General features: G+C 39.5%; 1 protein-coding gene across 7 annotated transcripts in view; it reads right to left on the reverse strand.

Moving 5' to 3' along the window:
• tead1b (TEA domain family member 1b) overlaps window positions 1-13627 on the reverse strand; it is a 36236-nt gene that overhangs the window by 20632 nt on the left and 1977 nt on the right. For 6 of the 7 annotated variants that reach the window (XM_088371129.1, XM_088371128.1, XM_088371131.1 and 3 more), the window contains exon 3: window positions 7508-7760. In XM_088371129.1, coding sequence (XP_088227255.1) covers window positions 7508-7664 — 157 coding nt within the window. In that variant the 5' untranslated portion in view covers window positions 7665-7760. Of the gene's footprint in view, window positions 1-7507; window positions 7761-13627 lie in introns of those variants that run through there. The other variant, XM_088371134.1, reaches the window with a different exon arrangement.

The raw sequence follows: 13627 nt of genomic DNA on the forward strand, positions 1-13627 counted from the left end.
TCAAGGTTTCTCATTTTCCCCTGGCAGGGTTTTTTTGAGTTTTTCCTTGCCCTTTTGGGAGCTTAAGATCAGGGGATGCTTTGAGAATAATTATCAATTTTGGCTATGTGAAGCCCTTTGAGACTGTTTGTGATTTAGGGCTATACAAATAAACTTGACTTGACTTGACTTGACATGAACGGGTGTCTCACAGGTGTTTCCAAAGGCAAAGTGAGTCTGGTGGTTTTATTACCCCACATGACAGTCAAGCTCTGTTAGCCTCCAGGTCACTGCTGGTGGAAGTCAGAGGATAACATCTACTGACATCAGGCTCCATCTAAGCCGCTTTCAAGTGAAAGTGTTGCTGCTGGATTTAAAAAAATAAATAAAAAATACCAACGTCAAGGCCACAGGCTGCTTGATGCAGATATTCTTTGTCATACAAGAGACTTGGTTTCCACATTCATAGGCAGTATGCATCAGGTACAATCTGTTATTCAGCCTCTATTTAGTAAATACAATGTCAAGGACATGACGCAGGCTAAACATTAATGAAAGTACATTGCTGAAGTTCATGCTAGTCATCAAGTGAATTTGAACAGAAATCCTGTCAGTAACAGCACAGACATAACTTCTTTATGAAACGTTCTAACATACTATTCGCAAAATCAATAGCTAACATTTCCATGCAAGGAATGAAACCATTTCAAGAATTATTCTGAATGGGGCTCTGTAAACAAGCTTTGTGGCCGCATAGATTTTCGTGGTACTTGACAAACGTTTGATGAATTTTGCTGAGCAATTTAGAAATTCAGCCACAGCAACATGAAGTTCTCTTCATGATGCTGTGTTCAACTGTAATTAACAGCTCTTTAAAAATCCATTTGTCCCTACTCTGGACACCAAAAGAAATCAATACTTAACTTCAAACGACCTTATTGAGCTGGCTAAAAGGCTTTATTGCAGGGGCTGGGCCAGGCACGGTTGAGCTAATGTGTTAGTTGAACAGTGGGGGACTAAAGGTGAGGTGTTCACGCAAAATCTTACAAGACATCACAAAGCAGCAGGTCACTAACCTGAGCCTTCCTGGAGACTGAGAGGATTACAGCAGCAACCTCTCCTGAACTCTGGCTGTATTCAGACAATGCTAAAGAGTCCAAGACAGCATCTTTATCACCGGGGCTGGTCGAACCCATTCTGATTCCTCTCCCCGCGCTGCCTGCCTCTCAAACGAGGCTAAGAGCTGAAACCTGCAAGGCTGCACTCTACGCAATATACTCACAGGGGACCAATTTGCACAGCCAGCCCTTGTCTGAATCACTCTATCAATTAGGAGCCACTGTGTTTATCATCACATACATTATTGTGGAGACTGGCCTGGTCATTGTGTTGAGCTGTGTCTCTCAGGGGGGAGAGATAGAGACAGAGAGGGATGAAATAAATGACCAGGGAAAGATGCTACACTCGGACGGGCTGCTGGACTAATCTGAAAAGACGGCTATAATTATGAGTCACCCGGGGAACCGGCTGTGCCGCGAGTCCTATGTGTGAATACGGTATTAAGAGTCAGGAAGTTGCGCTGCCCGCGACTCTACAACAAAGTAAGACACAGAGTCAAATCAATACTTTCAATCTCTCCGGATCAATGGCATGTCGGAGCACAAAGGAAGAGAGGCTGACTGCGACAAATATGTATAAATGAAGAGTCGAACTTGGCGGTCATGATGATGGCTACTTTCAAGTTCAAATCATGATCGCAGGCTGAGGGAATCGTCGGATATACAAAGTGGTTATAATTGTGACTTGCTTTTAAGTCCCTTAAAAGTAGCGCTACCTTGACATTCCCAAAAATACAATAGTATTATGGGCTGAGTAAGATATGTTGAAGCGATATGATTATTTGGTGTCTGTGGTTCTTTTGTTGACGGGGAATCTGTGCAGTGTTGAGAGATACTTGTCACTTGTCATCAAACAGCAAAAGAATAGATGACAGGCTCTGTTCGCGGCAGTGCGCAGTCCTTGTGCTCGAGAGAAAAACAGTAGCATTCAGTTTTCATTCATATGCTGATTACTCAAAATGGTTCCATCAGTGTGAGGTGATCTCATCAGAATAAAAGCGTTTCATCAACAGAATATGATGTAATCATTGGCATGAAATGTGATTCTGAAAAAGAGCACGATAGTGATGGCTTCATCTTTAAGAGGAGCAGAGTCTCTGTGTTTTAGTCAAACAAAAGCAGCCAACTGGGAACATGCAACCTGAAACCAGATGCTTGGCTCCAATGGCCTCGCACAGTAGGGACACACCCCGTGTGCTACTGATGCACACAGGCAGCGAGCGGCCTGCTATTCACCACCCACAGTAGACAACAGGCTTGCACACATCTAGATATCGTTTGAAAGCATTTAGTGTCTTCAATTAAAAAGAACAAAATCTGCATTATTATTAATCGAAGGTACAAAATAATTTGAACGAAGCGGTATCTGGGTTTTTTTGTGGGGTTTCCTACAAAGTCGTCTTTTTGACAGTGCGAGGACTCCGACAGTGACGAATTATATTTCAAGGTCAAGATTGAAATTTTAAATATATTTTTTCAAAGCACTTGCTTATGCTTCAATCAATTCCACACTGTTACACAAGGTGACAAACAACATTTGGTCTTCCCTTTATAGTTAATGTTAAGAAAGCCCCGATTATAAAATGTAAATGTCTGGTATCATCAACTTCTTGCCTGCTGCTTTCACCAAACCAATCTGTCTGTTTCAAAATCAGAACAGAATTAGACGAGTTATGAATTAATTGGAGCCCAAACACTGCCTCACTGGCCTACCCTGACCACACATCCCTGGGATAAGAACTTTTTGGATTACCTCAGGGGGTCTTGGTCTGAAATTTTATAAAGCTCAACAGGAGCATATTTGAGATTTTGTGTGGTTGACCTTTCAAAGCCTGAATATTGCCAATATTTGTGTTTGAAAGGGTTATTGGCTGCATGTAAACGTTTCGCTTGTTGGCATCCCCATTGAAATTATACACTTCAGTAAGCTTGTGGCGGGTGGAGCTTGACACACTATTTATTGTCCCTCTGACTATCAACAGAGAGTCTTCCCTGATTAAGATTTCAATCATGAAAAGACAATTAACATAATATAAAATAAGTATCCTCATCACTAACTTACGTGTTGCTGACTCAGTTTCATCACAGTACGGTTACCCAAGTTTTGTAACATTTTACCTATCAGTTGATTTATTTGAGTAATCAATGAGTGAGCAGTTAAAATCCTTATAGTTTGTTATATACATATTTCACAATGAACAGTAAATACAATACAAAAAATATTCATTCATATTTTTCAGAGATAACCTGGGTCTTTTTTGTCATAATGCAGAACTGCTTTTTGAAAAACATGGAATCAAGATAGAAGAAAATGTTTGAGATGTTCTCCCCAAAATGGAGGCAGACCCTACTCAACATTGTAGAGTGCAAAAAAAAATTCTACAAATGAATAGAAATGAGTATTGTTAATAAGCCACAAAGTGTCAATTTAAGGTGTGTGATGCCTCTCCGACAATGAAGTCCCTCACACTCCTTTGTGAGTGAATGCAGGTGACTTGGGGAGTCTGAGCTGATCCCAGAATTCCTAATTATCTGCCCGGCAGGGAGGATCAGGTCTGCACACTCTGTCTCGGAGCATTCTGGGCCTGGTGATACACGCCCCGCAGACGCAAAGTGCTGGCCCAACGGGGCCAAGCCATGTCTACTCATTATATCAAATTCATTTTTAGCATCTCTGCAAAGCAAGTGCCACTTAGTTGTCAATCACTGACCAGACGGCAGAACAAAACGAGCTGATAGGATAGGTTTACAGTAAAAAAGCACAAAAACATATTGCTTGGAAATAGTGTTTCTAAGTATGTAAAACTGAACACTACTCCATACCAGTCCGTTAAAAACACACACATTGTCTACAAGGCTCTTTCATTGAATTTTTTTTTTTGCAAATTTCAGCTTTCAGATTGTATGCGACATAGACGAATGACTATGTTTGTTAATACCTAAAGATAAAGCAGCTCTAATACCTAATGATAAACAGATTTTCAAATGTAAAACGACCGTAATTTTCGAGATGGAAAAAAAAAATAATGGGTGTAATTTTTTTTTTTTTTTAATTTAACTTCCAATGAAAGCAACAAGAACGAGACATTGTTTTTGCCAGCAGTAACACAAAAATCCACCGATGTCGTTGATGTCTCAATGAATAAACATACAATTTGAGTGAAGCGTGTTGTTTCACTTATCATCTCCATTTCCGAATAAATGAATGCAGCCTAGCACAGCAGGTGAACTGTGCAAGAGCTTTTGCTGGGGCCCGAGCTCCTTATTTGCCTTCCCTTCTAAATAAGTCTTGCCAAGCCAAGATCAATTTGAGTTAATACTCTATGCAGATGTCTGACATCTCACTTACAATAAGCCTAAGAGAATGCGCACACTGCCAGTCAACACAAGTCTCAGAATATGTGAATCAATTCAGGTAAACACCGCAATAATAAGCTAAGAAACTGAAATTACAAATTGTGTGTACGGCAACACAGTTGCTATAGAGACTGTTGCTAATTAACTGCACTCTACCCCTGGATGACAAAGGGCTTAATGGCACTCAGGATGACTTCTCTTGAGATGAGCTCTGCATTTGGAACACATCGCCATTCCTAGAATCTCAAATACAAAATACCAGTCTCCATGTAGCCAACTTTCATCTCAGATGCCATGAGAGGCTGCGACTCTCAGTAAGCACTATAAACCAAGATTAAAGGACCATTGCACCAAGACTATGCTTTGCAAAGCCTTTGGCCCAAAAAGAAAAAAAAATGATCTCAACAACAAACATTTCACTGGTAAACAACCTCTGACAGCATTTTAAACTAGTTTTTCTCTGAGATCTAATTACTATTGCTTCCTGGTATATGCATGAATGTCATTAATTTCTCTATCTTTGGAGTTGTATTTCTAGTGAATAAATCATCCTTTGTGGACTATATTTGGGGGACATCAATAATTTCTTGATGTTGTTTAATGTGTTTTTTTAGCATGAAATCCTAGTTGTATACTTTTATTGTATATCATGTCTGAGGAACAGTGTCATCGGAATAAAACGAAAGTGCAGCAAAACATACAATATTTCAGGCAAAGTAACAAAAGAATCACTGTTTAATATGTGATGTGCTCTTCTTAGAATCCAAGCGGACACTCATTTGTAAATGTCACTGACAAAGGACAAAAATACTTTCCCAAATAGTACATTTGCTCAATTATCCTGTTTGTGGAGCCCCATCAAAACTCCATCCTCTGGGTGCATTTTAGGCAATTGAGATTGTCGATAACATGGCGACCCAAGATCAATTTCCAGGTTACGGGCCGGTTGAGCGCAAGACACATATCTATGTTCACTTTCTGTCTTTATGGTTGGGGCTACAAGGTTAAAACTGCCCCATGTTGTCTTAGACTGATTTGGACCCATATTGCAACAAATAGTAACAAAAGAAATATTTTGTATTTGTATGCCTATGGTTTTTTGCACATATGAAATACTGATATTGGGTGAGAGTTAAAGATACGTAGTTGACATGAAACTCATGGGTAACAATGACATCAGTGATCAGGCTCGGAAGCTTTAGCCGATCTTAGTCGTAATCGGGGGGGGTCGACAAAATCTGGAGAATAGCACGAACCAAACATAACACATATGTCAGACATAAGACAGATGTCTGCTTTTGCGTTTGAATTCTTCAAGAGTTCAGTCGCACGAACATGATTATTTTTGTGTGTTTATTATACTTTGCTTTTCCATTAGTTGCTCTGTCCTTAAGGACTTGGCTTTAGCAGCTGACCGGAGGGTTAAAAAAAAAAAATGTGCCGCTTGCTGAGGAACAAAATGTCAGATGCTGCTTCCTGGCAAGCTTTTGACAAATGTGGTTTGGGTATTGCGTTCATGGTAACAGTATTTCACTGGTTGTGAAGCAGGAACACGTTTGTTACATCCTTTACTTGGACAAGTTTATGTTATGGAATATTATTCCTAATTTGGGCCTTGAGCAAGGCACTGTACCATTTTCAAGGACACACTACCGCGGCCCCATTTCTCTGACATCTCTTTTCTTCACCCTTGCAAAATCTATTGTGTACTGCCAAAACATAAACAGGATTTCCCCTTGTGGGATTACCGCATTGGCACAGCGTTAACTATCTAAAACATGGCATGAGAGCCCAAAAAAACATACAATGAAAATGTCATGCTTTAACCCCGAGCAATCAGAAAGCCTCGGTGTGTTTGTGGAGGAGCAGACAGTAGGGCAGGTCCTGTCTGAGGCCATAGTAGCAGCTGAGGGCTTTCATTGCAACTCTTGCAATTTACATTTGGTTTGGCCGGAGGGGTCACATGACAGCTGCAAGCGAATGCGCTGCGGGGTTTTCGGCCGTCACTTGACATTGACAAGCTGCGCGAGTTGAAATCCTCCTCTTCCTTCTTTCCATGACATCACCAAGCCAGAGATGGGGTAGAGGAGGGCAGGGGGAGAGGGGGCACAGCTGGTGGCCGCCACAGTACCATCTGCCACAGACTAATAGTTCATGCTGTTTTACTTACCAACTTGCACTTAAGCATCTGCATGGCTGCCGCATTGTTAGTTTGAGATTGACCATCATGTACTTGGAGCAGCATTTGTGCTTTATTTGCCCGATTGTTCTCAAATCCCAATAAAAATGCTAATAATAGTGATCATATTTTGTTGCGGCAGCTTTGCCCAAAGCAGAACTTCCATTGTGGATTGCATGGTTTTCATTGTTATAGTTTTGGTCTTTTTCATTGCTGAAGGCAAGAGGGCAGAGGAACGTAATGAAATGCGTACTGTGGTGCCATTTTATATTTATTGCCTGATACACAAACAGGAAAAGGTAGCATCTTGTTGGTGTACAGGTCTTAGTTGTGGGCTGTTGTCAGCTGTTCAGCTTCTACGCAGACATACGTAGATGTGAGTGTCAAAGCTTGAGTGACGACTACATCAGATGTTTTTATGAGAATGATTCACCGGCTGGCAGTCATGGAAATAAACCTTTAATGGGCTTTAATTCATCACACCAGACCACTCACTGTTCGGCAATTACCTATTTGCGTTTTTTTTTCCCACCAATATTTATTCAATATTATTTTATTATTTATTCCCTCCCCCTTTTTGTGATAAAGGCATATTGGATGTTTATCGGAATTTTGAAAATAATTTTCTGGGTTAAAAAATAGAATTCACTATTTCCCACAAATAGTGGGAAACAGTTTTGGAACAAAAATATTTGTTTATTCATGGAGAAGTCAAGTAAAACAATCATCTTTATATTTACGTATTCTATGCTAGTCAACACATGGTATTCTTATCAATATTGCGTTTGTGGAATAGGAATTTGATTGATTGATTTGTATTTTTGTAGCTCTGCATACACACAAAGAAAAAAGTATATCGCAGACTTGTACTCACCATACATCTTCCCCTCATCTGACAGGATGATCTTCCGACGTCCACAAGGAGGGTAAATGGCCAAGGCTTCTTGGAAGCTCTGTTCGATGTCAGGACTCCACACGCCTTCTGCATCGTTGTCCACGGGCTTGTCTGCCGAATCGCTCATCCTCTCCATGTCTTCGGCAGGGCTTTCGCTGCCGCTCCAGCTGCTGGGATCAATGTTTGCGGTTGGGCCCTCCAAGCTAAAGCCTGGACCAGACTAGGGTGAGACCTGGGAAAAAATATGTAACAGACAGCGGTGCTTCAACTTTCTTTATACAAATGTCATTTGTTCCGTAACCACTCTCATAACTGAAAACACGTGTATCTCAAATCTCCTCATTGAAATAAGTTAAAAATCATTCCCCATCGTTGTTTGCCACTTGGCCACCAGAGGGCATTACAATACTAACATACAGACTCAAACGAAGAAGAGTTTCACAAGTAAAGCGACTCAGCCGCAACCAATTGTTCAGAGTGAAAATCTCTTCACGTGGCGCAAGCTGTCTTGAGTGTGCCTATATTTTTTTTCAGCATGTCAGTTTATGAAGGGGGAGGGTGTAACGGGTTACACCGAGGGGGGAAAACACCCAGTGACCGCAGAGAACTATCACTGAGTTGTGTTTTTTTGTGTAAACTGCTGACACTGCTAAACTACCTCACAACTGATTGGGAGTGGGAGAGGGGAACTAATGGGGGCAAAGGCATATTTGTACCTCACAAGTCTTTCTAGATGTGTTGCACTTATTGTAACCTAATGCAAAACTAATTAGTATATAAATGTAAAACAAAAAGTCAATATCAAATTAGGTCCATATTCAAGACATGATGTATGTGAAGAACAGGTGGGGCTTGAAACATTCCGCCGAAAAGAGACTATAGATTGAAATATTAGGATGCTAGCTTCTTAACACCACATAATACCGTAAACAAACTTTCATTCTGCCTTGCTTGCTTGCACTGATTGCACTTTTATATACTGCAGCAGTCCAACATTCTATGCTAGTCCATTCTGTCTCTGTGCAGTTTCTATAGAGCGGCAAAGCACGAAAACAGTATTAACATTGCTCGACTGAAACGACTGGGTAAAAGGATCTATTGATTTGGACAACGAGGAACCGGGTCTTCTTTGTCATCCTTGAGACACTCTTAATGACGGTCTCTCTGGCAATCAGACCAGTTTAACTCTACCGATACTTGTTAGCTTCTTTCATTCTTTAAATGGGGCATTCTGTTCCAAGATTTCAGGATTTCAAAACCTTTTAGAAAAACCAAATATAGATTTTTTTTTTCAAAAAAAACAACTGTGCTAAGATGTGACTTATAACAGGCAGCTAAGCGCAAGTTACGGCAATTATGGAGCATAATGACATGATGTATAGCAAATTTCTTCACAGCTACGTTGTACTCACACTATGAGGCTTGACGAGGCATCAAATCAGTGGAACCAGATTGTATTTGTTTTCCTGACAGTCGATAAGAACCCTAAATACAATTAGGTGCCTTATGAAATATTCTACATTCTGGCAGAATACTAAGTGCTGATTTAACATAGCACTTTACAGTAGACAAGTAGCATTGTTTTTAACTTTTTCTTGCCTATTCTGTTAAGCTCCAGGATTAAAAAAAAGACCATAACAATTAGCCACAGGCCAAACAACCCTTTAGTTTTGGGTGTGGATAGGGATACTTAATGCAGTTTTTTCCAATCTTTAATAAATAGACATGAAGAATTCACTGACACTGAAAGCGTCTGCATTAAAGCTTAATGGTGCTTTTTTTCCAATCTTAATAAATAGACATAAAGAATTCACTGACATTGAAAGAGTCTGCATAAAAGCTTAATGGTGCTATTTGTTTCCTTGTATGGTAGACTAATCAATTAACTAGTTAAGCACGGCATATTAGCAATGTGTTTAGAGAGACAGATAAATACTGTACCATAAGATGGATACAATGTCCAATCACAACAATCTTATTTAATTCCCCGCCTAACATTGACATTATAAATTCAGGTGGCAAATACAATTTATTATTCGTATAAAACTGAAAGTTGATCTGCTATATTTTTACATATGTATGTGCTTTGTTATCTCCTTGGTTCATCCATTCTATGCAATGTAAAAAAAATTGCCCATTTAATGTGAAATGTAGTGAGCGAAAAACTGTGTAGTAACGGTGACAATGGAATAGCAAGTGGGGTTTTTCCAGGTGTGAACACCAGATGGTGGGTGCATACATTTTCTGATTTAACACCAGCAACAGGTCCAGTAAATTACTATTTAGATCTTGGCACAGACCTCTGTCAGGGCAAGACTGTAGCAAGTTAAAAAAAAAAAAAAAAAAATTAACCCAGTGGCACATCAGAATTTTAAAGGGTTCTTATTTAGCCCTCCATTCCATACTCACATTTTTCTTTTTTACATGGAACTATACATGATGTGTAAATCTCTCAAATATTCCATGTCTTATTCTTGGTTTGTTGACTTGGTTCTTTGCTCAAATAAATAGTTTTGAATACAAGTCATATCTAACTTCAATAGATTAGCTTCTTTGAATCCCTAAATTGGATGTTTCTGCTAAAAGCTCTTTGTGAGTCATCAATGAAGGGGTCTCCTAGTGCCGTAGAATCTGGCGCCTAATTGTGTTTTTCACAGGAAGGTATGAATGTCACCCATAGAAACACTTGTGGCTTACAGATAATTGCATATTTTCCTCCTTTCAGAGCGTGCACCATAGAAATGGTCTTACTCGTCAGATATGGGGCAAAGAGATGGCCGGCATTGCAGTAAGTGACATTGGTAGCTAAGCAGAGTAGTAGCTGTGACACGGCATTATGGGAAATTATACTTACAGTGAGATTACATAAACCACTCACCGAGCTGGAATCCAGCTCCTTAAATTAAGAGAACCCATTTCAGCCATCAGACAGAGCAAGGTAATGAAATAGCAGATGAGAGGTCTCAAATGTAATTTTCCATGTGGAGTTCTTTTGTGCTGTTATCTCAGAAGGTGCAATAATGATTTCATGAATGACTTTTGTGGGCTCCGTAATAACCCACGGTATTTAAGGCCTCAATGTGTAAAACCATAATTATGATGCGGTTTAAAAACGTAACATTTTCCGGATGTTGTAGAGACATAATTATCACAGCAATGTGAAAACTATTTCATTTTGAGCAATGTGCAAAAAAACTCTTAGCATTCACAATAGTAGACGCACCCTCTATTATATGGCAAATTAAAACATCATTGGGAAAATTGTTTTACGTCTGTAAAAGCATATCTTTGAAGACCTTGAGATGGATTTGTAAGGCGGAATGAATGCAACAAAATGAATGCAAAAATGAATCAGGCAAATACTTTTGAAATTACCTTTGCGATTCAATTTATTTACACATCTTTCCCACATAAACCCAAGTTAACTACGAATTTCATTTAAACAGAGTTGACACATTGACCCCACACTTGCAAAATAAAAATGTTTTTCCGAGGCATACAAACAAGCGACTGTACTACAATTGAATTCGAGAAAGAAAAGTTGAATGATAAAATAGCAATTTATACTAATCAAAATTATCCCAGTAATATATTGTATGCAGATTACCAGAGCGTGAAGATTAAATATTACAATACCATTACCAATTTACACGCAAGGGGTTGGAAGACTTTCTTAGGGCTGCCTATGTGGGCAATGGCTTTTGTGTTCATTTCATGCCTCTTTGAACCGGTAGGCTTGGATGCTGCGAATCCGTCTCATGTCATCACACTCAAACCTGAGGCCTGGACCTCACCACCCAGCAACCATCAGGCCACTGTGGGATCAATCTTTGTTTGCCAGAGAATAGGATTGATTTACAGGTCCTATCAAAGCAGCCCTCGTTCGACCCGCCGCAGAATGAGAACCACCTAGCAACAACATGGCCTGGACAACATCAGACACATCTGCAGTCCCGAAAAGAGATGTAGTTAAAACGTTGTCTACCATAACACAAGGGTGATTTTTTTTCATGAATTTGAGGCAAACAATCTCCTTCTTGTAATGCCGGAACATATTAAAATAAAATGTACCTTTCAAATATTACAGCTTGGATATTTGCCTTTGAAAAAAAAATGCAGCGCATTCCAGACAGCAAGCATGCAGTAGCGTGGAGCGCGAGCTGAACACATAAAGCTCAGGAAATTAAAGCTGTAAATAAAGGTCTGTCAGATAAAGAATCTTATGAGCGCCGAGCCACAGGCTCGTTCAGGACGCGTGCAGACGGGCATGAAAAAACAAATCACAGTGATGAGTGTGAGGGCAACCATTTGCATTTCCTTGTCTGCACCCATCATTCGGCCTGTACACAATTACCTTTATTTTTTCCCCCATTGCCGGAATACTACACAAATTACACGTAATATATCTTATTCAGGTGTCAGAAAGGGTACATTTTGAACAACCCACCCGCGGGGTTTGACTCAAAAACTGTGGATACTCTTTTACGAGACCGATGACGGAAAAATACTGGGTAAAGAATTAACACATGCACATTTAGACTGCATTCTGCATTAGCACCGAGTTTGCATTACTTTCCATCCGTCCCACCTAAGATTAAAAACTAATGTACAGGATACAATGTGCATTTGAATATTGCAAGCTTCCCCTCCACTTTATCTGTGCCTCGGCAGAATCCAAGGCACCTTCTGGCCAGAAAGCCTCATCTCTGTCAGTCCTGGTTACACTACGGTGACTAGTGAGGGGGTGTCGTGTGGAAATTTGTAGCCAGATTTGATTGGAGAATATGTCTGAATAGACGCCAAATATTACACACTTTCAGTAAATGAAGTGGTCGTACGCCTTTGTTCCCTATTAATCATCGAAGGCTGAGCACCTTGGTCACTCACTCTTATTGCCGGCACAGGGAGAGGAAGTTGTTGAAGCCCAGATTTCCTGCCTTTAGAGCGGATAAGAACTCCAGTTGTAGAACAGATAGAAAGTGATTCATACTGAGATGATGATTCAGAGATTACTATAGTGTGTTACTTATGGTCACACAAAAAATATAGATGAATAATACTTTTCAGAAATGAATGACATTTCGAGACGAATCAAATTATGCATGGTAAATTATATATGATAAAGGAAAACTGAAACATGCCACTTTTTTTTTCCTTCGCTATTGGAAAAACAACTGTGTTGCATTAACTAAAAAGGTCTGACAGGAGTCAAATATTTCCGGTAGCTAGTGGACCATTTATGGCTGCAGTTTGAAGCAGATTTTCTTAAATGACGTCAGTGGCTTTGAGCCAGCTTTTCCTTTTTGGTGGCACTCTGGGCTGGTCTCAGCGGGCTTTGCTCAAACTGCTGAGCAGCAGCACACACACACTCTAAAATTCCCTTTCTAGACCAGGGTTTACCTCAGGGCACAAACAGTCTGGAAGCCTGCGGGAGTGTCCTTTTTAAAATTTGCCATAATCGTCAAAAGCAGACATAGGATTCTAGTAGCCTGCTACAAATTCTATAGTTCAAAATCTTGTGATTTATAGATTCATGAAAACTGCTGAAACTTTTACCGTAACATAAAACAACAATGTTTATGTGACAGAGTTATATCCTTGTAAATGCAAATAAAATTGACAGGGGAAATTGCTCTACAAAAATAAATAGAGACTTATTACATAAAAATTCAACAAATATAAATAATAAAAATGCATTTCTCTGTACTATTATAACTTTTGTTTTTGTCATGACACGTAAACTCAATCGATAAAAAAAGAAGTCTATTCATATGTTACCATTAATTGATTAAATATTTATGTACCTAAACAACACTTGGACCCCAGTAAAATTTGCAAAATGATAAATATTCTTAGTCCAAACTATACATTTTTTTGTCTATTAGCACAATTATGCAACCTTAAAGTAAAGCCTGCATCTAAAAATAAGGGACTCTGCAAAAAGTCCAAGCTTTATTTGATTTTTATGACTATAAAACCTGTTGATCGAGGTTAAAGAAATGCCTATTGTTCTACGTCAAAGGTGATATAAAGCAAACCGATTTTGGGAGGACCTCACTACAAATATTTCCTATTCTTATACAAGTGTCGAACAGGCTT

Source organism: Syngnathus floridae, chromosome 3, assembly GCF_059516105.1.
Source record: "Syngnathus floridae isolate MCC-2025c chromosome 3, RoL_Sflo_1.0, whole genome shotgun sequence".
Classification (NCBI taxonomy): Eukaryota; Metazoa; Chordata; class Actinopteri; order Syngnathiformes; family Syngnathidae; genus Syngnathus; species Syngnathus floridae.